At 50.6% G+C, this 26,609-nt stretch overlaps 1 protein-coding gene across 1 annotated transcript; it reads left to right on the top strand.

Annotated features, from left to right (window-relative positions):
• Positions 1-12,708: 12,708 nt before the first annotated feature.
• Positions 12,709-13,347, top strand: LOC306957926 (suppressor of cytokine signaling 1-like; the record flags this gene model as incomplete). The annotated part of the gene is made up of 1 exon (XM_079549276.1): positions 12,709-13,347. One exon carries the CDS (start codon positions 12,709-12,711, stop codon positions 13,345-13,347), a length of 639 nt encoding a protein of 212 aa, XP_079405402.1.
• Positions 13,348-26,609: the final 13,262 nt, after the last annotated feature.

The following is a 26,609-nucleotide window of genomic DNA, read 5'->3' as shown; positions in this document are numbered from 1 at the left end:
GCCTCTAAATAGTCTGTAATGATCCAGAGACCATGCTTCAGTCCCATCTGAGCTTCCACGCACAGGATTGCTGGCAGAAGGGCAAAGCAGCACTAACACTTAGCATCATAGAACCATACAGGCTGGGAAAGACCTCTAAGATCATCTGGTCTAACTGGTCATCCAGCCACCAATATTGCCTGCTAAACCAGGTCCCTAAGTACTACATCTACCCTTGAACAGCTTCAGGGATAGTGACTCCACCACTTCCATGGGCAGCATGTTCCAATTCATTGCCACTCTTTCAGAGAATAAATTTTTCCTAAAACCAACTTGAGCCTCCCAACTTGAACCTCCCCTAGATGTCATTCCTTCTTGTCCTATCATTTTTACCTTGGAGAAGAGACCGACCTCCCCTTTGATACCACCTCCTTTCAGGTCACTGTAGAGAGCGATAAGGTCTCCTCTGAGTCCCCTCTTCTTCAGACTGAAAAACCTCAGTTCCCTCAGCTGCTCCCCATCAGACTCGTGCTCCAGACCCCTCACTGCTCTGTTGCCCTTCTCTAGACACACTCCAGGGCCTCTATGTCTTTCTTGTAGTGAAGGGATCAGAACTGATCACAGCACTTGAGTTGCAATCTCACCAGTGCGGAGTACAGAGGGATAATCACTTCCCTGCTCCTGCTGGCTGCAGTATTTCTGATACAAGCCAGGATGCCATTGGCCTTTTTGGTCACCTGGGCACACTGCTGGCTCATGTTCAGCCAAGCATCAACTAATATCTCCAGGTCCATTTCCTCTACACAGTCTTCCAGCCACTCTGCCCCAAGCCTGTAGCATTGCCTGGGGTTGTTGTGACCAAGGTGCAGGACCCAGTACTTGATCCTGTTGAAATTCATCCCATTGTCCTCAGCCCAGTGATCCAGCCTTTCCATGTTCCTCCATAGGGCCTTCCTACCTCCAGGCAGGTCAACACTTCCCCCCAACTTGGTGTCATCTACAAACTCACTGAGGGTGAACTCAATTCCCTCATCCAGGTCATCAATAAAGATATTAAACAGGATGGTCCCCAAGTCTTATCCCTAGGGAACAGCACTTATGAACAGTCGCCAGCTGGATTTAACTTCATTCACTACTGATCTCTGGGCCCAGCCATTCAGCCAGTACCTTAACCAGCACAGTGTACCAGCCCAGGCCATGGGCTGCAGCTTCCCCTGGAGAATGCTGTGAGTGACAGTGTCAAAGGCTATGATGAAGTCTAGATAGACTACATCAACAGCCTTTCCCTCAGTCACCCAATCATAGAAAGAGATAAGGTTGGTCAGACAGGACCTGCCTTTCATGAACCCGTGCTGGCTAGGCCTGACCCCAGTTGTCCTGCACCTGCTGTGTCGTCGCACACAAGATCTACCTGTTCCATAACCTTCCTTGGCACTGAGGTTAGGTTGACAGGTCTGCAGTTCTCCAGATCTTCCTTACAACCCTTCTTCTAGATGAGAGTCATGCTGTCAAGTCTCCAGCCACCTGGGATCTCTCCAACCACCACCTTCCCACCCCAACACACCCCCTGCCCTCTATGTTCTTCTCATGTTGCTTTTCTGCACCTCTCTTCCTCTCTTCTCCAGATCTTCAGTGCTTCATTCTCCCCACCTTGGTCCGTTTTCTCACCACCTTACTGTTCCCTTCCTGCAGGGCAATGCGTGCTGTCACTTTCCCAAAAAACTATCCTCATTTGCTACCTCCTTTGGATCAGCAGACACGAAGCTACTTCAGCATCCCTGTTCTTGCGAGTCAAATCTGAGCTTTGGAAAACTGTGGTCAGTGGTGCCCCGGCGCCACGTCTCACCAGCTTTTATTGCTGGAGAGGATTGCTGCAACACACTGCGGCTGTAACCACTGCAAGGTCACTGTTCCAAGTGGATGAGGGAGGAAAGGGCAAGACCCACGGGTATGTTGTTACTTTCTAAAGCAAAGGCAAAGAGAAAGAATAAAAGGAAGAATTAGAGCAGCCCGCTTACTGTTAAGGCAAGGTGGCTGGTAGAGCCTATGAAGTCACCCAATAAATGCTATAAATACACACAGAGGGAAACTGGCTCCCTACTAGGCAACTGTTAAGCAAACCACAGGATATTTTTGAAGCCGCCATCCAAAAATACAAAGAAAAGTGTGACGAGCCTCCTTGTAAACCAAAAATGGAACGGATGAGCATTTTGACTCCGCTGTGATTTAGGGCTCCAGCGGGCAGGTCCTCCCTGAAAAAGAATTACCGCTTTGCGCCGGCTCTTCTGGAAGCTCAGAAATTCTTCTGTGGTCAGCAGCATCTTCATGCTTGGTTGAAAGGAAAAACAAGGACTGATGTCTCAATACTTAGCGGAACTTCTGGCAAGGCTGCAGGTTGGATTCAGTGTGCTTCTGACTGCTTCATGATCCCCAGCAATGCAAAGCAGCTGTAAAACTCTTGCAGTCAGCTGCATAACCCAGAGTTACAGCTGCTTTGCATCACCAGACTGGTGCAAAACAACCATAGCACGTCTACATTCTGCATCTGTGCATGGCTTTTGCAACACAGCAATCCACCTGGCATGCATGGAACAGCCACAGTGGGACTAGGCTGCCCAGAGAAGCTGTGGTGCCCCATCCCTGGAGGTTCAAGGCCAGGTTGGATGGGGTCCTGGGTAGCCTGAGCTGGTGAGTGGCAGCTCTGTTCATGGCACGGGATGGGACTGGGTGGGCTTTGAGATCCCTTCCGACCCAACCATTCTGTGATTCTATGTGATCATAGAATAGATTCTACGTGATCTGTGATTCCGGACCTGGTTGCAGTGTATCAATGAATCAGAGTTCCAATGGTGCAAGCACTGCCTAACTGCAAGCTGGGCCTTTGGCAGTTGTGGGGTTTGTACAGAATTGTGGAGATTGTCTTTTCTCCTGCTCTTTTTCACCAGCAATATGAACACACGACACACAATGTACGTATGGTTTTATCTCCTGAATTTTTTTTGCGAGCTCTCCCGTTTCTCCGAGGTTTCCGATCGTTTCATCCAGCACACCGAGACAACAGCGCACATCTTAAGGCGCCTGAAAGTCCGGAGGGCTCCGCGCAGCCCCAGCCCCCTCGCAGCCCGGGGGCGGTGCAAGCAGGGCCGAGGCGGCCGCCGTGCCCGGTGCCGCTGGGGGGGCCCGGCCCGCGGTCCTTGGGGGGCAGATGCTGAGGAGCTGAGCCCGCAGCGGAGGGACGTTCTGAACCGCTTTTCTTTTTCCTTCTTTCTTTCTTTTTCCCCTCTTTCTCCCAATCTGGCCAACTTTTCTAACTTTTTTTTTTTTCCTTCTGCACTGTTTTTTCTTTTCCCCACTCGGAGAAGCCACGCCGTGGAAAGACGGGGTGGCGGTGGAGGAGGGAGAAACCCCTCCCCTTCCCCTCCCCCGTGGCTCCTTCCTCGGAAAAGCCACACTTGGGGGGTTTCCTCCCTTCCCTCCCCCCTCCTCGCCGCTCCCAGCGGCCGAGCAGCGCCCGCCGGGCACCTCCCGGCCCGGTAAGGCGAGCCTCGGCCTCGGGCCGGCGTTGAGGGTGAGGGCGGGGGGATGCGCGGCGCGGGGCCGCCTCGGTTTCGCTTCGGGGCGGGAGAGCGGCGGGGGAGGGCCGGGCAGCGCGGCTGTCGCCCCGGCGCCGAGCGCTCGCTCGCACCGGCGGCAGCGCGACCCTTCGCCGGGAGATGCGGAGAGTAAGCGGGGCTCGGGGGAGGGGAAGAGAGGGGACTTTTTTTCTTCTGGCTCGAAGAAGCCCGGAGGCAGCCGGGGCCGGGAGAGGGGCGTGCGGTCCGACAGAGATCGGGACGAGCGGCTCTCCGCGCTTCTTCGCCCGCCGCTGCACCGCGTTCCGCGCAGGGCTCGGCGATGCGGGGTCGGGCGGACCGCCCCGCACCTGCGCTCCTCCGCACGCGCCGCCGGTGCTGCCGGTGCTGCCCCGCTCGGCGCTCCATCAGGGTCGGCTCTTCACCTCTTCCCAGCGGTGGGTGCCCTTTCGGAGAGCTTTTGTGCAAGCTCAGCCTGTGCTCCTCTTAGGACTTCTCCCTCCCCACACTTCGTTTTTTTTTTTTGTTTTATTTTTTAAAATTATTTTTATTTTTTATTTCTTTAATTTAAGCTTGGAAACGGGATCTGAACGAACCTTGAAGGTAACCGAGAGGAACTCGAGAATGTTAAATTTGTATCTGTGGCTTTTTTTTTTTTTTTTTTTTTTTTTTTTTTTTTTTTTTTTGTCCGTTGGTATGAGGGAAGGATGGGAATGCGGCTCGACCATTGTTTTGGGAAGTTTGGGGTAAAGAGCACATCTGCGGGCTGTGCTCTACCTGTAACTCTCCAGGTCGGGGCTGTGTGGTCCCGGCAGCGGAGTTTGCACTCAGAGAATGTCAATGCAAAACCCAGCCACATGCTGACCATGCTTAATTCTGCAAAACGGGGTGGGATGAGAAGCAGCTGCAGCTTCCTGATGCTTCGTTTGGTGGTGACCGGGCGGGCCCTCGTGGGGCCATGCAGCCCTGTTTCATTCTCCAAGCAGCCATCGCACAGCCTGTGGACTTTCAGCAGACTGCAGCCATGTGCTTGAGATGATGCTCGTGCCCAGGCTGCACTGAGCCACAGGTAAACTACCTATGGGTGTAAGGGAGCACAGGGGCGCTGTGGGCTGGTGCAGCCCCCCCCCGGCCTCTGTTTGCAGAGGACTGAGTTAGGTTTCCAGATGACAGCTTTGAATACCAGCTGGTGCCTCCGTCTGTAATCCAGCTGGAATGCCTCTGGAGCTGGTGGGCAGTCCATGCAATGGTGGATTCCTTGCTGCTGTCACTAATGCTGTGGTTGTGTTGCTGAGAAACAAACGGGAGAGGTTTCTTCCACGGCTTCTCCTCTCTGTCCCTGCTGGAGTTTCATTCTTCTTTCTTTTATTCAGCAAGGTGTTCCTGTAGGGCATCCATTGGTCTCAATCAGAGGCTGATGCAGAACGGGGCTGCCCATGCCTCAAAGCGCGTGGTGTGGTTCAATGGGAGTGTGCGTGGTTGTAGGGGGCGGTGGGTTTTGTAAGCGAGGTGTTAAGTGTGTGTGATGTTGGAGGCATGGTGTGTTTGTTGCAAAGAAGGCAACTAATTGTTACTTTAATTACATCCCTGCTGGTGTGTACTGAGAAGCAGGAACTGAAGACAGGCATGATACCAGCTTACCTCCTGACACTGTCTGGCCTTCTGCTTGGCGTTCCTGCACGGCCTCCAGCCCCACTGAGGCACTCATTAGCTGAGCGTTTTGCTGGCCTTGGCCTCAGTGCCTTTACCCAAGCAGGTCAGTGGTGCTTGGGGCAGCAGGACTCGGTGGCTTTGCCATTAGGGAATGAGCAGTCAGAACTAGCCAGGTGAAGTTCATTTCCCCCATGAAATCTTGCACTTGGTCATGTTAAGATGGAGAAGCGAGGTGTTGAATGCCCTATGTTTTAGCCCCTGGGAATGTCAGGCTGGGCTCAGCAGTTAGCTAATAGTACAGCAATATCGACTCAGCTTTAGTAAAAAGGCTAAATGCTGGTTTCCGTGTTGTCTTTGGAGCCCTTAGAGCTGCCCCTTATTTTCGTCCTCTTCAGTGGAGAAATGAAAAGGCCTGTGTGCACTTCACAGGAAATGAATGTCTGATACACGCTTGCAGGCTGCTCATTTCCAAGAACTGCTCTCAAGGTATTTTGATAATGCACATTCTCTCTGCCTTCTCCCTTCCTGCTCCTCTCATGTTCTCTGTGCTGCTATGTGTTCACAGATGTGTGTGAGCCCAAGGTGGGCTGTGCTGGTACTGGGCTCAAGCACAGGCGTGGGGCTGAGGGAGCTCAGCGTTGGCACTGCCTGAGATCGCAGGCAAAGCCACACGGAGCTGGCAGCGCTCAGCTGCCTTTGTCTGAGCACCCCCTGCAAATGCTGAAGGAAAACGTTGACTTGGGTAACAGTCCTTGTGGCTCTGCAGCTCAGCAATGCTGCGTGTCTGCTACCTTACTTTCTCGGGAGCAAACTTGGGCTAAAGGAGGTCTGTGCCTTTGGCTGGGCTGCCTTTAGCTGTGTGTAAAGTTGGAGCAGTTTTGAAAGGCAGTGCTTAATACGAATGTTAAAACAAGCCCTTTGCTGCTGGATTCCTCTGCTGGAGCATGGAGGGGTGGGTGCTTCACAGTGATGGAGCAGAGAAGTTTGAGAAAGAAGAGAAATGAATGCTCTCAGATCAGCTCTCTCACTTTCCCCAGCAGCATTTTAACATGTGTGTGATTGGAGTTTTTCCCTTTTATGAGTTTTAGAATTACTTACTTTTCAATCTCGGTTACCTTTGAACTTCCTCTCTTCTCGTTTTATGAAAGAGCATAAAAAGAGCAGCCTGATTACAGGGGTGTTCCTGCTGCACCCCCTGCGTCTCTCTGCTCCATCTGAAAGCTTGCAGGTGGCTTCCTACCATCCATCCTCAGGCCCATCCCCGTTGTCTCAATTCTGCCTTTGTATTTCAGGTGTGCCAGGTGGTGGCATTGCAATCACCTTCCCACCCTGAGTATGGTCCACTGCACCCCACTGACTTCCCACTGTTTCAGTTTTCCACATCTCTTCTGATCACTCCCTGCAGCCCTGCAGGTAAAATAGCTTTAAGTACTGCACACAGAAGGAAGAAAGCCAAAACTCTGCTTGCTTGCTTAGCTCCTCAGCAGCTCCTTCAACCCCTTGCTGGTGGCATCCCGGTGAGCTGAAGGATGGATTCCCCCAGAGGCTTTCTGGTTTTGACAAACTGAAAACACCATTTGTTTTCATTCTGTTTATCTCGGCTACCTGCTGTCCCGCTTTCATGACAGCCATCCTCATGGAAATTTGTTCCCCACCGACACTAATTCATATTCCTTTATATTCGGCTCCACCAGCACTAGCGTTTCATCTTTGCAAGCTCTAGAGGTTTGGGCAGGCACTGCCATTGCTGCATTTTTGTACAGTGCCTCTGACCGTGGCCACTGCTTGCAGTGTCCCTTGCACTGCTTGCAGGGGTCATCACAATCTGTCCCTTTAAGCTTTCTTTAATTGCTTCTCATGACTCAAGTCTTTTCTTGCCCACTCCTGACTAGTTTCTTTATTTTGTTTGTTGGAAATTCGCATTGCTGTGTGGCTCTGCTCTGCACCCCTCATTCCTGCTGCCAACAATACAGGGATGGATTTGGGTCCCTCGCATCTGCTGGGGCCTGAGAGCAAAGGGAGCAGCCCTCCCCTGCCCCCTCAAACCTGTGGTGCTGAGCCAGTTTTCCCTGTGGATGCTGTTCATTTCCAAGGCCTGGTGTCTTCCCTGAATTCCTTTTCTGTTGAATGTGATGGTTTTGACGAGAGGCAGCTGGCATTATGGGGACCACTGACAGCTGTCGTGTCTCAGCATTTACTCATGCTTCTGACAGGGTGCTAGAAGAGCCCAGACCAGTCAGTTCAGCCCAGCATGATTGGAAGAAGCCTCCCCAAACCAGTGCCCTGTTGGGCAGAGGTGGGCAGCAGCACATCTGTGTCTCTCAGCTTCAGCAGGACAGCCTGAGCTGCGGCTTCGAAGCCGGGTGCACTGATTTCCTGTTTCTAACAATTTTTATATTTGCTTTCTCTTTTTGCCAGTGATGTGGAGGGGGAAAAGCCTCAGAGCCCAAACCTGGACCCACATGGGTCAGCCGGTTGGGTGCAAGACAGGGTTATGTTTTGATGCGGGGCTGAGACTGCTGGGAAAAGGCTGTTTGGTTTGGAAGGAGTTGTTCTGAGTTCACAGAGTATTTCAGAGGTGTGAGGAAGGGACCATGAAAGCCACGTTTCTTCCAGCTGTTTCAGTTAGGAGAGCAAAAGCAATTAGCTTTCCCTATGAACTGCCACCGTCATTTATTTTTTTGAGCAGACATGCATGCAGGCTGCCCTACCCTGGGGAATACTTGGAGCACGTCAAACTATCCCATGGGTTTTCTCCACGTAAGAACCTTTCAGCCCGTATCAGCAGAGCATCACATTGAAGCAGAAGGCATGTCATAGAAAAGTGCATAAGAAACACAAAACTAAAGCAACAAATCCACAGGGAGGTGGAATTATTTGTGGGTTTTGGGGTATGCTCTCCAACCCCAATATTATCACAGGGGTTTGATAAGACCAGTCCTTCTGGAAGATCTAGGTGGACCCTGGTAGAAGGCTTTCCAAAGCTCTGCATGCACTCCATCTATATGTGGAAACAGGAAATGTCACAGCATGTGTAGTGTTGTGCTGTCTTGCAGGAGATAACAAACATACAGAGTTTTTCATATTGCATCCTGCTTGAATGCTGGTTGTATAGGGAAACATGGTTTTGGTTTGGTGTGAGTTTGTGTGTGTCACATTCTTTTTATCTGCTTTTGGAAAGAGCCCTGTACCCAGTGTTGTGTATTCCTTCGTGTCAGACACAGTGTCACTCTTGCACCAGGCTCTGATTTATGGTCATGGCATAAAAGATAGCAGGAGCTGCAGTTTCCCCATGGCCACACTGTGCTGGAGGAGTTGTGATTGACACTGGGATGGTCCCGTGCACCCTTCTTGTACCAGGGGTTGTGATGAGGATTGGATGCATGCTTTCAGATGGGTTGCTCTAACTGTTGTGCCTTCTGTTGAGTGCAAGCTTGAGCTTGCTATTACAAATCCTAAAGTTTTTTCCTGTTGCCATGATGTCTTCACACTTGGTTTTTATGGGTTCTGCTTCCTAAAGACAATGACAGTGATAAGGTCTTTGCATTTGTCCTTAGGGCATCTGTGAGTTGTCTGGTAGTTAAACACATCGTGGCTTTGGTAGCAGCAGTAACAATAATGACACCAATAATGTGTTTGTTGCTATCTGAAGTGCTGTATAAAGCCTTCTACGGTCATACAGGCTGAGGAGGGTTGAGGCATAGCAACCATCTCCAGATTTGTTGCATTTCACACCCATATTACAGCCAGCTGAAGGGCTCAGTCATCTGTTTGATGGGCATCTCTTTCTTTCCAAAGGATGGATGCACTCTCTGGGAAAGCTTTGCAAAAACTCAGCATTGCTGCATCAAGTCTCCTGACTTGGGACCAGTTGCAGGCCTGATATCTAGCAGCTCTTCCCTATGGACAGTAAATTTCAAGAGGTAAGTGAGCCCTTCAAGAAAGAAAAGCACAGGAATGAGTGCTCTCCAAGTGCTTGAAGCCACCATTGAGTGTGCCAGCTGTATCCAGCCCTAGGGCTGGCTTACACAGCAGCTGCACACAGCTGCCTGCTTCACCATCTCCATACATGAAACGCGTGTCCTTGCCTGGATAGTGAGTCAGGAGGAAGGCAGGATGCCCTTCGTCAAGAGCACTTGTTTTGAAAAGCTCTTGAACTTGCAGCAGATCAGAAGGCCTGGGGAAACTTGTCCAGCCTTTCAACCAGTGGGACACTGGTGTTTTGGAGATTTGCTTTGGATGTAAGTGCTCTTCTTATAGTATAGAGACAGCGATGGTCTTGGGTGCTGGGGATTTTGGGGGCTGTTTGGCAGTGAGGAAAGAAAACAAATCTTGGTATGGGAAAACAGATGAACCTTAAAAATGAAATACCAATAAGTATTTGTAGTGGGCTAACTAACACTACCCTGCCAGCCAGTCATCTGTGGAGTTGGGACACTGAAGCTAAACAAACTCATGCTGTCTGAAGATATGACCCACGTGTAGATTTCAAACCAAGTCAGTGCGCTATGAGGATGCTATTTTTGCACTTACTTTGAATTTGAAATGATGACACAGTCTCGGTTCTTAGTCAGCCAGACTTCTAGTAGCAGTGGATTTTTCTTAAAGGAGTTGGGAGAGTGACTCAAGGTTGAAAACTAGGACAAACAGTTGTTTTCCTGTTTTGTCAAACAGTGTCTGCAGCCTTAAACAAGTCATACAATCACAGAATCGTTTGAGTTAGAAGGGACTCTTAAAGGCTACCTGATCCAACTCCCCTGCAGTGAACAGGGACACCTACAGTTACATCAGGGTGTTCCAGCCTCACAACAAATAAACACAAATAAAGTGTTGATTTGTTGTTTTTAAAGTAGTCTGAAAATGAAAGACATCCGCCTGCTTCTGTTTTCCTGTTGGGATTTATTGTCCTATCTAGACCTAAAGCTTTGGTTTGGACCCAAGAGAAGTTGCCCTTTGGGCAGAGTGGCTGCTGGTGGGAGTGGGGCTCCTTCTTGGTCCCATCACAGCTGAAGCCTCTGAAGGCTCTTAGCAGGAGTGCTACCTTTTTTCCCCTTTCCTTAACTAATGTAAAATGCTCTATAGCTTCCTCAGCCATCGGAGAGGAAAAGGAGAGGGACGGAGATGCTGCATCTTCTTGTGGCGCCTGCAGTGCTGACTGTTTGGTAGTGACAGGTTGCCCTAATGGCTGCACGTGTTGCCTTGCTTGTGTTCTGCTCACCAAATCAGATTCCCCTAAGATTTATTCTGACTGGTTGAACCCTCTGACAAGCTTTTAGCTGGCTTTTTTTTTATTTTTTAATGGAAAAGAAAAAACCCAGCTTGATTAACACCTTCCTCCCCCTCCCACCTTTCTCAGAGTGGAATTTCCCTCCCACAGCAACACGTGGCTCAAGAGCAGGATCAGCGGTGTTCAGAGCAGTGCCAGGGATGTTGTGGTCTGCAAATCACAGGGTAGAAAATAGAGTGCCACTGAAGAGGCTTCCCAGGCTTGGACAGTGTGTATGGAGGCCAGAGTGTACGACCCTGTAATAGAGGCGTGCCTGACTTATTGATACCACTGTTGAGCATTGCAAGAGGAATGAGGAGAGAAAAGGTGACCCCAGGCAAGGTGCTGCTGGGCACCTTTGGGTCCCTGTGTTCCCTAGTGAGCCTATGGCTACAGTGGGGCCCACTGGGGAAGGGGCACAGGCTGCTGGGCCACAGTGTTGGGCCTGCTCAGAGCATGGCTGTGCTGCCAGCGACTGTGTCTGGGTTAATGGAGTGTGTCAAGGGACCGAGGGCAGGGGTTGGCGGTGAGCGACTGACTTGTCAGGCCTGGGGAAGTGGTATGTGACAGCTCCACTTCTCACACAGAGCGAGCCTCTGGCTTGGGGCTGTGGTTTCTGTGTTTATGTATATATATATATACACTCACATACATACAGAGAAAATGTATTTTTTTAATAATTGAAATGACTCTGATGGATAGCTGATGGCAACACTGGATACAGGACTCTGTTTTCCAAAAGCAGACAATCTGGTGTCAACATGACGCACAGGAGATGAGCGGGGTTGAGACAGCGAGAGAGGGCACCTGCCTGAATCATAGAATCATAGTTGTAGAAAGGTGTGGGCTGGAAGGGACCTCAAATCTTACCCAGCTTCAACCCCTGCTGTGGGCAGGGCTGCCACCCACCAGGTCTGGCTGCCTTGGGCCCCATCCAACTTGGCCTTGAGTGTCTCCAGTGATGGAGAAAAGGCAGCACGGGAGCTGAGGACGGTGGCTGAGAGAGGGCAACAGCACCTGCAGGCAGTGGGGAGATATCCCTGCAGCACAAGCAGAGTGGATGGTCCTGAGCAGAAATGCTCCTTGGGCATCAGCAGAGCCTGGTGTCAGCACAAGTGCTCTCACTGGTGGCAGCTCTGAAGCTGATGATGCATTTCATAGAATCATAGCATTATTAGATTGGAAAGACCAATAGAATCATTGAGTCCGGCCACAAGCCCATGTCTATGACTGCTCTAGACCACGTCCCTCAGTGTGACATCTTTCCTTTTCTTGAATACTCCCAGAGACAGTGACTCAACCACATCCCTGGACAGCCTGTTCCAATACAGCATTATTCCTTCCGAAAAGAAATTGTTTCCAATGTCCAACCGGAACCTCCCCTGGTGCAATTTGAGGCCATCCCATCTTGTCCTGTCGCTGTTTCCCAGGAGGAGGCCAACCTCCCCTTTGCTACCACCTCCTTTCAGGTCATTGTAGAGAGCGAGGTCTCCCCTGAACCTCCTCTTCTCCAGACTGAGCAACCCCAGTCCCCTCAGCTGCTCCCCATCAGACTTGTGCTACAGACCATTTACAGCTCCACTGCCGTTCTCTGGACATGCTCTGGGGCCTCAGTGTCTTGTAGTGAAGGGCTCAAAACTGAACACAGGTGTGGACCTGGATTTCTTGCAGATTGGATCTGGGAGTATCCTGATATAAGGGAATGGGGCTTTGGTGGGAAGGGCTTGTTCCGTTCTGTTGTTGCTTGTGGGTTTTGCTGTCTGTTCTGATTGAGGGCTTGCTGAATGCCAAAATGAAAGATACCCTCCTGCTTGGGAAATTCTTCTCACTTGGGAACTCATTTCCTCTTGCCGGACTCAAGGCCACTCTGAAAAGCCCCTGGCCATCCAAAAGAGGGAAATCACAAAATAATGAGATCTGCTAGATACAAGCCAGCCTGAGGGATGTGCTGAGAAGCCCCTAGATGTGAGATGTATGAACGCAATGGATGCAGCAATGTAACCTGGTCCCCTGCACTGGTGTGGCCCAGCTGGAGTCTCTCCTGCTTGTATTTGCTTGGTGTACCTACAGCTGTGGGATGGTGGCACACCACGGCTTTCCTCCCTGAGAAATGTCCTCACTTGCTCGGTGCGAGGATGTAGGGGTTTGCCTCACTCTGCTTCTCTCCTGCAGGCTGGAGGCGACAGAGAAAGCATGGTAAATGCAGCGTCTCCCTGGGATCCATGGGCTCTTTGAGAGATGATCAGAGGGAGGCCAGATGATCTGCAAAACACACGCACCACTGTTGCTTGTCTGCAAAGGCAGCATCGGAGCGTTCTCCCCAGCCCCGCACCGCCTGGCTTGCCCGATCGCTTCCGGATGTTTCGCAGTTGCGAGTGGGAGGTCCTGGAGCGATCCCTCAACATCCTCCAGGCCAGTGACTTCTACTGGGGCCCGCTGTCCGTTGGGGAGGCCCACGCCAAGCTGCAGCGGGAGCCCGTCGGCACCTACCTGGTGCGGGACAGCTCGCAGGGGAATTGCTTGTTCAGCCTGAGCGTGCGGATGCCGACTGGGCCCGTCAGCCTCCGCATCTCTTTCCAAGAGGGTTATTTCCGTCTGAAGAACTGGTTTTCGGACTGCGTGGTCCGGCTGCTGGAGCTGGTGGTGGCGGGGACCCGCAACAACCCCTTGCACTTTGATGAGATGGGGGGAACTCCTCTGGTCTTTTCCGAGCCCTTGTGCCGGAGCCGCCGGACTGTGCCCACGCTGCGAGAACTGTGCCAGCGGCACCTGCCCGCTCCCACCGCTGCCATGCGGACGTGCCCACGGGAGGCGGCGGTGTCACCCCTGGATGGGAGAGTGGTCCCCAGCCCCTCTGCAGCTGGCACTAGGAGATGATGCTGGGTATGTGGAGGCGAAGGGTTGCACACGGCCACGCTGGAGGGGCAGGGTGCCTGCACCCACTGGCTGCAAAAGCTGTGTCTTCAAACATGCACAACATGCCTGACCTTCCCCCGTATGGCTGGGGTGAAGCCAAGCCTGAAGAACAGCTCTTCCCACCCCCAAGTCCTGCTCTTGGCTCCATTCATGACTGATAAGCTTGAGAACAGGGCGAGCTGCCTGTCCCAGGTCAGCCCCACTACCCAAAGTGCCTAAGCTAGTTTATGCTGCCAGTGTGCCTTCGTGAAGCCATACGGCCCCCCAGTGCTGCATCCTGGATATTGGTGGGCACGGGCCACAAGCTAACCAGAGGCCACATGTTAACAGGAGACCACGTATCTGTGCCTGAGCACAAATGCAAAATCTGCCCCTTCAGAGATCAGCACTTTCGGGGAAAAAAACATTGCAGCCGTGTACAATATGTGCAGCTTGAGTGGCTTCTGCATTGCTTTATTTGAACAGGTTTTTGGGAGTGCAGATGAGTTACTTTATACTACGGGCATCATGCTCCTGAGAGGCAGGTCTGAGGTCGGTTCAGACCCAGTCCAGAGCCTCTTGTCCTCATCTGATAGTATGCTGCTGCCACCTATGGGCTACAAAAAGGTGTTTTGTCTTGCCTCAAGAAGAGGCAAAGAATTTTTTATACAACTCCTAAATTTTAATAAACATGTTTTTATACTTATTTTTAAAAGCCAACAGATACAGTGGTGTTCTCATTCCGTTGCATTGCTGGAAACCCCATTAGTCTAGTGCAGAGGCATGGTAATCAAACTGCACCTGAACAAGGGAAGTTCTTTTGAAGAGCAGATGCAGTACATAAAGGAAGGGTCCTAGCTGGACCATTCGGTGTAGTTTACCTTACGGTGCAATGAAATAAGAATTGAATGAACATAAGATAGTTCCTAAAAATGTAGGGGTGAAATTTTTAGAAGGTTTTTTTTTTTTTAGTGTTTTCAGACCTGAACCGACTGTTTGAAGGAAAGACTGGTGCTTTGAGATTCTAGAGCATGGCACAGCATCAGTGAGCTGTAACTGCAGAGAGTGTGGGACAGAGAGGGATTAAATAGGGGTAGGAAAAATCTTAGCACTGTTTATTCATTTTAGGGTTCAGGTGGGCTTGATATCCTTGACAAAAACAAACAACTAAAAGCAGCTACATGGAAGCAGTTCAGTGTGTTTGGATATTGTGAAAGAGGACACCTGAATGGGATCAGGGAGGAACTGGCTTCCACAAGCATGTTGTGTGAGCAGACTGCTGTGCTCACTCTGCCCTTCCCCTTCAGACTTGCACAGGGAAAAAATACCAATTGCAGAGAGACGTGACCCTGAATTTGCTCTCTTGGCTTTAGGTGTCTTATCTGAGGAACCACTGTGTGCAGCCAGTGCAGAGAGAGATACGGCGCATTATTCATGGCAGGAGCTCTTTGGACGCTGAATTAATCTCGAGAGACTTCTGCTGCGCTGCTGGCAGCGAGGTCCTGCCCTCCTCCCGAGGCTCTGCCTTGTGATCCAAGGCTGCTGAATTAGTGCTGTGGGGGGATCCATCCCCTTGCCAGCCCCAGGGAGGGATGGGGCAGCCCGGTGGCACTGCAGCTGTGGGTGAGGGAGTGATTATCTCACTGTACTGGCTGCTCATTAGACCCCGTTTAGAATATTACATCTAGTTTGGGGCCTCTGTTGCAACAAAAATATCATCAATTGGAGTTGGCTCAGAGGTATGACCCCAAGAGCTGCAGCACTTGCCCTGTGAGGAGAGGCTGAGGGAGCTGGGTTTGTTCAGCCTGGGGAGTAGATGGCTTTGGAGGACCTCAGAGCAACTTGCCTGTACCTGTGAGGGGCTCAGCAAGGAGTCATGCTCACCACAGCATTGCCTTGTGGGAGAAGGAGACACAAGGATGGAAACAAGTCCAAGCTGGGTGGGATGGGGGGATCCATTTGCGGACAGGTTGTCCAGAAAGGCGTGCGGTCTCCATGCTTAGAAGTCTTCAAGGCCCAACTGGATTGGCTTGTTACTAACTCTTGTTACTCCTGTGCCCACCCTGCCAGCCCCTCGGGTGGCTTTTGGCATGCACTGGCTTTCAGGGGAAGTCCTGGTGGGTCAGCTGAGCATGTTCTCCTCCCTCTGCCCACCCAGGGGTTGAAGCCATGTCTCCTGCCCTTCTCCTCACTCCTTTCATATATGGGGCATGCTGGCTGCCTTCTCTCCCTCCCTCCCTTCCTAAACTGGGGGTGGTGGGAAAGCGTTTGGCTCATTTCTTTACCATTTACAGCCGAGCACAGAAATGCTTCTGTTTTATGGCAGCAGTTATAACTCGCTGAGGGAAGAGCTTTCTGACTGGATCGCACTGACCTGGTGATGAACTGCTCTCATTTGGCCCGAAATGAGCATCTTGGGCTGCGCGGCCAAGGGCTGCAGAACAGCCGTGTTTGTGGCCAGGGCTTTCCTTTCTTGAGGAAAATCACACCAAGGGAGGAAGACGTAGTTTGGATTTTAATAAAATCTACTTTATTTTGTTCTTTTTTTTTTTTTTTTTTTTTTTTAATTGCACAGCAAGTACTTGTCTGTGTCTTACAAGTAAGTCAATTCCATGCAGGGCTGTAGCAAATTGATTTGAGATCTGAGGATGAAAAGCAGTGAATGACTGCCAAGTATTGTTACATTATGAAAGTTTAAAGCACATTATGATGCCTACCCTCATTATCCCAGAGGAAAGGGCACGTCTTGGATCAGGATTGGTGCAAGAAAAGAAATCAATTTGGGAAGAACAAGAATGCGAGAAATGCATCAGATGTGGCCAGCTTTACGGAGGGGGCCAGAAGTCCTTTTCCTTATACTCTGGATGCAAAAAAAAGGCACACAGAGTAAAATCACAAGAGGTTACATCTGAGGAGTGACTGCTGGTGACATCCATGGGCTCCCAGCTGTGGGTGGGATATGCTGGCTGCAGCCACCCTGCCCCTGAGCCACACAGAGCAGCACATCGTGGCCCACAGCCAAGCGCTGTGTTTGGTGGCTCCTAAAGGAGCTTATAAAGAAATTACAAACTTCCTCACAACCCCGCAAGCACCGTTTGGGGACTAGAAGAAAATTGTTTGCATTTTTATACGCTATGTTACACATTTCTCCAGCTGACTCGTTTCAGTTCGCCGAGGAAGCTTACACAGCCCTGCAGATGGTTTCCTTCAACCACTCGTCCTCACAGCCCGAATGGAGAGGTCTGGCCTCTTTGCCAGGCTGCCCGGGGCTGGATCAGTCTCAGTGGGAAGCTGCTCCTCATCTGCTGCCTGCCAGCACTGCTCTGGGGTCGTAAGGGTTAATTTCCCAAAATCCTCCACTGAAACTTGTTAATGATTTCCATATGTACCCCTGTGTGCACACAGGAGGGGCCCCACGGCCAGCAGCTCTTGTAATAACACTTGATTACCTCTGACATAAGGGTCTGTATTGCATTAGGGCTCTGCCTCAGAGCATCAAAATTCACCCAAACACAAAAGTTTTGTGCAAACACGTTTCAAAAAATGCATTAACATTTCAGCATATTCACTGTCTGGAAATGAGTGCTCCTATGCAGGCAAGCTTCAGAACAAAACCTCCTGCATACCCACTGCAGTGCCTTGGTTAGGGCTCTTGCCCTGACATCCTGCATCAAATATGTATGTCCATCATTATCATAGAATCATGGCATTAAAGTTTGAGCTGGAAGAGACCATTAAAGTTCATCTGTGGTCCAACCCCTCTACAATGAACAGAGACACCCACAGCTCGATCAGGGTGCTCAGAGCCCCTCCAGCCTGATTTTAGATGTCTCCAGGGACAGGGATCCACCTACTCTCTGGGCAGCCTTTGCCAGTGCCTTACCCCCATGATGGTAAAACACTTCTTCCAGTGTAAACCTCCCCTTGTTTAGTTTGAAACCATTTCTCTGTGTCCTATCACAACAGACTCTGCTAAAGTGTCTCCCCTGGTCTCTTATAGCCCTCCTTTAGACACTGACCTTTAAATGTGCTAAAAGTCTCAATTTGCAAGGATACCTTGGTTAGGGGAATCTGACTATTTTGTCTGAGTTCATTTTGCAGCAATCCCTCAGACACTTGGCATTTGCAAACTGCTGTGCACAGCGGAGCTTTCTGCCATTGCCTGGCACAAAGGCAGGGCTGCAGAGGGCAGACGGCCATCAAAGGGAGAGCAGGTGTCAAAGGAGACCGGCAGCATCCTCAGCTGCCTCCCTGCAGAGCTGCCAGGTCCCAGCGTGCTCTCTGCTCCTGTGATCTCAGCTGGGGCAGCAGTACTGCCATTTTGATGCAGGCAGAGCAGAGCACTTCCAACTGCCTCTCGTAGCGGCTGGCTGTTGGCTTGGACTTCTCATCAGGGAGGTCTGAGCCAGAGGTCTGCAGAGCGTAAGTGACATGGAGTAGGAGGCTGAGTTGTGTTTTCTTAAAAACAAACAAAAACAAACAAAAAAAAAAACAAAAAAAAAAAAACAAAAAAAAAAAGAAGGCAGCAGCCAATCAGATACTCGAGTGTGAGTGTGAAACAAAAGGAGGTATTTGTTCACGTGATGTCTGATAGTGACAGGACAAGGGGGAATTGCTTTAAACTGAAAGAGGGGAGGTTTAGGTTAGATACTGGGAGGGGAGTTTTTACTCAGAGGGCAGAGAGGCACTCTGCTCAGTGCACAGGCTGCCCAGAGAGCTATGGGTGCCCCATCCCTGGAGGTTCAAGACCAGGTTGGATGGGGCCCTGGGCAGCCTGAGCTGGGGGGGTGGCAGCCCTGCACACGGCAGGGGGTGGGACTGGGTGGGCTCTGAGGTCTCTTCCAACCCCACCGTTCTGTGAATGTATGATTCTGCGATTCTCTGGGTAGGAAGATCAGAAGCAGAGGACACCCTCAGACCCAAGTGACAGCTGGAACAGCTCTGCGCAGTGCACAGGTTGTGTTGGAAAGAAGCTTCAAATATGTTGTGCAATGAGGACGAAGAAAACACCACACAGCAGTGGCAGCCTCCTAGATCTGCATCCCACTCTGAGCAAACAGCTAAAGATCGGTGTGGATCCTAGGCTACCTCCTTCTCTGCAATGCCACTCTTGCTGGCAGAGCTGCAGACCTTCCGGCCGCTCCCAGATGCCATTGAAATCAGTGACCAGATTGCTGTTTGCCTCCAAAGGTTTTGGATGAGACCCCCTCATTTTGTGAGGCTGGTGTGAGCAAACACCGGCTTTCTGCAGTAAACGTAATCACAACAAACCATGCTCCCACTGGCTTGCGCATCAAATCATGCTGGGGGAATTGCTGGCATTCGGTATGATTAGCCTAAGCGTAGATGCCTTCCAGCTCATAAACAATAGCCTCAAGGACTGGAAAGGATCACAAACAAAGCACTTACAGACAAGACAGTGTTTTCAGAAGTGACTTGAGAGCTTATGTCCATTGGGGGTTTGTCTTTTAAAAATAAACCAGAAGTAAACAAATTGAGAAAGACGTCTCTGAAGAATCTAAGAGAATGAAAGCAAGGATGTACTACTTCAAAATGGAAAAATGAAGGTGGGGAAAAGCTTTGGGCAAGGCTGGTAATTCCGTTTAAGATGCTTAAGACAATGTGCCCACAGCCTTGAGAATGGATGGGCTTTGGAAATGTCACCTTTCTGGGCAGATATGGAGCTACAGGGTGGGTGGGAGGAAAGACATGGGCTGCACCCAACTTGCCTTCAGTTGGTCAGCAGGGAGAAGTCTGCTCCATTTCACAGGAGGAAAAAATATCCCCTGGAAAGCACTAAAAGCAGAGAAATAATGAGACAACGTGTATTTGTTAAGTTTTATGGGGACTCAATCTGCAAGGGGCATTCCCTGCGCTGTAAGCTAGTGACAAACAGCTGCAAATTTCAGGCTGAAAGCACAGTTCTGTTTATGTAAACCTTTTTTTTTTTTTTTTTTATCACATTTTTATTCATTTTTTAAACTCTCATTTCTTTATAATAATATTTTTAATCTTGGGCCAAATTATTTAGAATTCCATCTGTTTCCTCCTGGTTCTGGCGCAATCAATTATCAAGTGCCCTGCTTCACACCCAAGAACTTCTGCAGTGGCTGCATTCTTAGATGTGATGCAATTTCTTGCCTGTTTGGATGCCACAGGAATGGTTTTATTGCTTGTTCTGGGGTACCGGGTTGGGTGGAGAAGGACTGGGGGCTTCTCTGAATCTTGGACTGCAAAGAGCTCTCCAAGACACTGGGATGAGATCTCATGCCGCTCTTAGACGCTGTGTAGAGGATGGGCCAGATATAAAGGCAGTTCTAATGTGTGTGCTGAAATACCTAAAATAAGCCATGCAAACAAATCAGTCGTATGCTATCCAGATGGGACTGTTCAAATCCAATAATAGCAGTAAAGTGCTCCTGAACTCTGCAGAGAGAGAGATTATAGAAAGATCAGGTATAATTATAGTGCCTTATTATTACCATTCTCATCATTCTTTCTAACAAAGATTTTCAATAGGATGAAACAACTTCTTGCAGAAGAACATAATGTGTTTGCTGGCATTTTTTTCATTTTTCCTTCCAAGGCTATACAAGTCAGGCCTTGTAAATGGTATTAATAAATACCATAATGATCTTGGATTGTATCATCTTTCAGACAATGCCCTCTTTAGTATCCCTCTTTGGCCCTGACCACAGCAGACACTTCTGAAATTTCTCTGTTGCTGCCACTAACAAAAACACCTACAAAAATACCCACCTGCTGCTCTCATCCTTGCTTTGATACAAGCACTTCCAAGCAGGATGGAGAAGCATCTTTAAAATATTAGTGGTTGCTAGTGGTTTGTCTGTCTGTATACTGCTCTGTAGCTGAAGTAATGTAGGTGGAATCACTTAGAAGATATTTTTTACTTCAGACAAGGTCACAGAGCTGCAGGTGCATATCTGTGAGCAGCTGGGACCACAGAGAGAAGGAAAATGGCCTCTAGCATTTTGTCAGCAGTATCCCCTCCCTGGGTACTGCAGGATCCTGAAAGCTTTACCCTCAGCTAGTGGCTGACGGTGTGGTGTAGCAATGCTCTGTAACTGAGTGCGGACTTCCCAGGAGGGGATTTCTCACAAGAGGGAAGTCCCAGACCCACTCCACCTCTGCGGCTTCCCACTGTGCCACTGAGTGTATGGATGGTAAAACTTCTGGTGATACACCACACTTAACCTGCAGCACTCCCTGCCCTGCCAACCTCATCCCACCCCTGGTTTGATGAACATCATCCATGCACTGAGCTCAGCTTGGAGAGATGGTGATGCACCACAGCCTCCTGCTCAGGCCACCATGTCCCTGCTCACTTTGCTCACTTCTGCTGATTGGAGGTCCCAGGGCAGCCAGGAGGAGCGGGCAGGGTGGTTTGAACAGACGCAGCAGGTTTTTTGGCGGGGGAACTTGTTTCAGGAAGGAGGGAGGGAAGGGGTGGTTTGCTGAGGTGGATCTTTCTTTTTTCTCCTCCTCTCCCCAAGCACCTCAGCAGAACCTTGCTCTTAGCTCAATGAAAGTAGGGCAGAGCCTAACCACATTTCAAGCTGTCTGCGTTTTTGGATTCTGGGTAATTGTGATCTCTTATCTGTTCCTAGAAAAGATTTAAACAACTTATAAACCACAGCTGGGCAGAGATAATAAAGGAAACAGTGGCAGGGTGGGGAAGGCTCTCCCCAGCACAAGCACAGTGGGGAGGGGGCAGTGGGAGAAGTCATGGGCCCAGCCACAATGCAGGGCCTCCCACATGATTGCTGGGGCCATGGGGGGTGGAGGGGGAGGGGGCTAGGGGACTGGCTCAGGCAAACCAAAGCCACAGCACTGGGCTGCACATAAAACGTGTGTGTGTGTGAAAGTATCTGCAAATACATAAGTAAAAAGCAAATGGAAATATATTTAGCCATAAAAGGAGTCTGAGCCCTGCTATGGTATCCATGTACCTTTCTCCATGCACATGTTTGTGTTGATGTCGTTTCTCCACACAGACAGGACTTTCACATTTCCTTTTCTTTCTCACTGTTGGTCTACAGCTGCCATCGCAGGGTTTGCTATGCAGCTGCGCTCCTTCCACTAGAGGGGCTGAGGTGGGCTCAGAGCCAGCCTCCAGCCTCCAACCTCCAAGTACACAGAGAGAGGTTCATGACTTCCTTCTCAGACTTCCCCTGCCATATGCTTGATGCTTCACCTAGCCATGAGGTTGTTCTCTGCTCTGCCTTTTTCTCCTCAGACAGACAGCTTGCTGTGCCTGCTGGGGAAAAGCTTTGTCAGCAATTACGCTTTTATGCTTTTAAGCTTTATTCTCATCATCTGTCTCCAACTGCATGCAGAAATTTTGAGAAGGGTTTAAAAAAGCCTTGATGACGATCCTCTTGCATTAGGCCAAATCTGTGTCCTGTAGTCCTGTCAGCTCAGGATGTTGATGGTGGATGGGAATCTGGATTGGGATGTGGGGAAAAATTGAGAATGAAAAACAATTCTATGTTGGCAAAAATCCTAGCAAAGAGATGGTTCTTCCAGCAAATGCTCTTGCCAGAATGGTTTATTTAGTTTGGATAGCCAGACTAGGGTCTGGTGGCTTAAAGATGTTTTTCTACCCTAGGAGAGTTTGCTAAAACAGCTGCATTAGCCTGTGTATTCTGCACAGTTCACAATAAAAGCAAAGCTGAGGAATTAACAGAAAAGAAAGCCATCTTCATTTGCCAGTGAGATACTTAGCTACTTAACCCTTCCCCAGCCATCCTCCCAGGAGCTGATGGAAGCCTGGTGCATATGAGGAGAGCAGTGCCGACCCAATGCAGAGTGTGACTGCATGCACGTTTGCTGCTGGGTGGCTGCTGGCTCAGAGGTGGTGTTGATTGCTGCAGGTCCCTTGGTTGGAAAGCCGCCAGATGCTGAGCAGCAAGAATGGGGCCCTAGCTAAGCAAAAAAAAAAAAAAAAAAAAAAAAAAAAAAAGGAGGGAGAAAGAAAGACATTAAAAGACATTGGAACTAGATGGTCTTTGAGATCCCTTCCAACCCCAGCCATTCTATGATTCTCTGATTCTCAAAGGAAGGGAAAAAAAGAAAAATGAAGGAGCCGGGGAAGAATGATGTTGGCTAGGCACAAGGGAGCACAGAGACTTCGTGGAAGAGAATGAGCTTGGAGTGTGGTGCAGCTGCAGGCACACCATGGGGCATGGCAAAGTAGAGGCTGCAGCTTGCCAAGGCCTGGGGAGCCGGGCCTGGCACAGCCAACTGGCTCAGCCATAAGGGCCACCTGTCGAGGCGGTGGCTGGCAGGGACAGGTCTTGTGCCCATTGGCTGCCCCGTCACCTTGCTCTACATAACCCTCCCTGTGCCTGCGCCACGGCATCACCGATAGCACTTGGCAGCATTTTGATTTGGGTGGAAAGTATGTAAGAAGCTTTCCCAGGAAAAATCAGAGTACAGATCATCTCTGTTTTCTCACCTAGCGCCCAGCTGGGGGCCCACACTTGCTGTCAGAAGGCCTCTGGAGGTTGAGAAATCTCATTCATAATAAAACTTCTCCCCCACCAGTGCCGGCAAGAGTTTCCAACGTGCCCACAGCGTAGGAGGAACGGCTTCCGAGGGCGACTGACAAACCGTGCTGGGGCAAAATGAGTTTTGGCCTCCACACCTCACCCCGTGTGCCAGGCGGCTGCCGACCCCAGGGCCACTCCAGTCACACGTGTGGGGAACTGAGGGCTCCCGAGGCTGCTGTGGTGAGGGAGGGAGGTGAGAAGGGAGGGAGGTGAGAAAGGAGGGCGGCAGGATGGGGTTGGCTTCCCAGCGCTGAAGCTGTGCCGGAGCCCCGGGTAAAATTTGTTTTCCTTTCCTGCATCCTGCCGTCTGCTCACCTTCTCCTCATGGGCGAACCGCTGCGGTGATAGCTGCAGTGTGCCGAATAAACGTTGCGCTGCGAGTTGTTGGTTACAGTTAATTAGCATTAATTTCGCTTTAAATGGATCCTAGTTGAGCTCGTTTTCTCTGGGGCTGCGACTGGGAAGCCTCTGAGCAGAGAGCTCGGGATGGGGAGCACCCAGGGCACTGCCGGCACCTCTGTGTGTGGAAGGAACGGGGCAGGACGGGGTGAAACCAGCACGATGTTTGCTTTTTGCACACTCTGCCTTTTCAGCGACCTGCGTGAGGCCGCCGCGGCACCCGCATCCGTGACACCACAGGGCAGGGCGCGGGGCTGAGGGCGGCGCGAGCCGGGGCGACGGCGCCATCTTGTGGGTGAGGGCGCGGGGAGCGGGCAACGGTGCCGCCCTCCAGGGCTTTCCTGCGTGGCTGTGGGCGTGCAGGGAGCTGTGCTGCGTTCGGAGAGGCAGCGGCTGGCCCCGCTGCTCCAATGCAGGGCGCTCAGCTGCCTCAGAGCGGGTGGGAGCCTGCGAGCAGCGCTTGTGGTCACTCTTGATTGTTGTCTCCCGCCCGGGGCGAGGGTTGTGGCATCCAGACGTTCTCTTGCTCAGCCGTGTTTCCCACAACCCGGAGGGCTCTGGAGCTCAGCCAGGTGGAATTTGTTGTTTTTTTTTGTTTTGTTTTGTTTTGTTTTTTTTCCTGGAAGATGTCAAAGGACTCCTTGGAGGTGAAATCCCCCTCGCCCCCTGGCTTGTCACGCAGGCTCCAAAAGGAGGGCTGCGGAGGGGAGCTGCCAGGGAGCACCGCCAGGTTGAAGCGAGAGCCCCTTGTGAGCGCATCAGGCGCCTGGTGACAATTCAGTCCCCAGGAATCTTTCCAGTGAAGCGACAGAAAAAGAGCAGAAGCAGGATGATTTGCGAGGCAGACTCATTTTGTTGGTGAAAGGGAATCATAAAAGCACCCCCTCCTTTCCCTACGGTGGTGTCAACACCTTTCTTTTTCTGGTTTCTCTTCTAGTTGCTGATTGTTCTCTTCCCTGGAGCAGTTCAACGGGTAGAATCTAGCGAGGGCATTGGCAGCTTTTACTTCAGCATCATCCAGCCCTGCTGAGAGGCACTCGACACAGAGCGATGGTAAAATGCTGGCAGAGGTACGGCCCTGCTTGTTCTAGCTCTCCTATCGCTCTTACCACCAGCCAGAGGGAAACTGTAAGCCACAGAGGCCGGGGTTAGAGGAGTCAAAGAGATTGCGAATCCTCGGAGGTGTGTGTCTGCATTGCCGCTGGCTGGGTTTGCGGCGGTGGGGGATTGAGCCAGTCTCTGACAAGGCAGCGAATCCAGAGCTGCCGTGCTGGGGAATGCTCTGAAACGCTCTCAGGCAGGCGCTGCAGTCAGGCTTGTTGAATTGCTGCAGCTCATCTCTGCGCCAGGCGGTGTTTCTCCTACGGCTGGTTGTGGTGTTAAACACTACGGCAATCAAGAGGCTTTGTTGTGGTCTCTGCAACGTTGCTTTTGCCTTGGCTAGCAGCAGTCTTTTTGTTGGAATAAAGACTTTCCCTGAAATTGGCTGTGGGGGCATGTGTGGGCACATGTGTGTGCCGCTGCTTGTGGGTATACATTGGACACAGCTGTGAACAGGCAATTCTGGTAGGTTCAGCACTTGCCCAAACTTGTTGCTTGTGAGAGCCAGAATGATGCGTTCTTCCTCACTCTTGGGAATGCTGGCCGCTGTCATGAGCTTTTGAAAGTGCTCGAGTGAGATTAATAGATGCTTTCCAGCCACATGCAGAAATTGTTGCTTGCATCTGGCCCAACGCTGTATTTAGTCTTGGGAAAGGGTCAACTTTTGGTGCACTAAAGGAGGGACCAAACTTACAGATCCTGACCCATCTGGAGTGGGACAAACAGTTCCCTTCTCATGCAGCAGGGACATGCTCATGTGCAGCAGTGTACTGTGTAATGTATGGGGGCAAATCCTACAATGGCCCATTCCTTAGGAGCTTTATAATTTTTTTCTTTTGGCACAGTTATCCTGGCTTGTTCCACCTAAGTTTCAGGAGGATCAGTCCTCCTCCAGGCTGTTACAGAAACATACAATAATCCCGCTTTCCCTCATCTTCCTTCCTTTTATGTCTCCAGTCCAGAATCCCCAAAACCAATAGAATTGTAATTTAATATTCAAAGCTTCAGGCTCCCCTTAGGCTCTTGGGGACAGAATGCTACCCTGTTAGTAGTTGCTGGGTAGTAATTTCAAAACCATTTCTTTTCAGCAGGCACTACCATAGCAAATTCCAGCAGAGAATGTTTCTTGCCTGCCATGCCAATAATCCTAGAGCGGAGTCTTATGTGTGACCTCTTCTGAAATGCCAAAACTATATATTTCTTAAAATTCCAGACAGCAGTATTTCTAAGACTTGGCATTTGGAGTGGCAACAGGGTTGTTTATAGGAAGAGAAGGGAAAGGACAGAAGGAGGATGTTGACCTAGCAGCCCTACAAACCTACCGCACTTAATCCACTTATCACTCTGAATTCCTGAAGCAGATAAATGCTGATAACAGTTAAAACACATCACTGACAGGAGCAGCACGTTCTGTCCTCTAGAAATACATCATTGCTGGAAATTGCAAAGCTGTGCTACCATGGGGATGAGTGCGATATAAGAGCTCAGGAGGCCCTCACTGTAGGAAGGTAGCTATTCCCTCCCTCCCCCAGCTATCTTGAAGATGCAGTTCAGGCCTGAGAAGTGCTGCTGAGCATGGTTGTGACCCCACATCCCCCCCAGAGCCACAGCTGCCTGATCTGTGCCTACATATCTGAAATACCAAGTAGGCCCCCAGTGTCTTGTTACCGCTCTTGATTGTCCTTGCTGCTCAGCGTTAAGACCTGTGAGGAGCAATTTGCAGCTGAGACCAGCCCTGTGCAGCTCATATCAGCGTGTCTTGGGGAGAGGAGTTCCTTTTGGCTAATCTGAGCTAAACCTTCCCTGGAGGAGTGCAGCTGCTGCACCAGCCTTGCAAAGCCACACAGAGCCACTTGCTCCTCTTTCCATCTGTCAGGGCTCTCCTCGAGGTACTGGAGCTGGCCCTGGGCTCAGGGGAATAGAGCAGCCACAGCTGTGCACAGCCCCCCTGTGTCAAGACCCCTTCCTCCTAAGAACCTGTCCCAGGTTGAACAGGGGGAAAAACACTATGAACTGAAAGTTGGTTTGGAGCAAGTCTTGCTCATACAGACTCAACAGACAGTGATTTAAATGCGCACAATCTACAGGCTTACCCAGATCTTAGAACAGACAGCACAGCCATCCGTCATCCTCACCAGTTTCCACAGTGCAGCACCCAGTGTGAGTGGGAGC

The sequence above is a fragment of the Tetrao urogallus genome, assembly GCF_951394365.1.
Source record: "Tetrao urogallus genome assembly, chromosome: 1".
Taxonomy (NCBI): Eukaryota; Metazoa; Chordata; class Aves; order Galliformes; family Phasianidae; genus Tetrao; species Tetrao urogallus.
The sequence above is the reverse complement of the archived record's forward strand: the minus strand, read 5'-3'. Positions and strand labels throughout refer to the sequence as shown.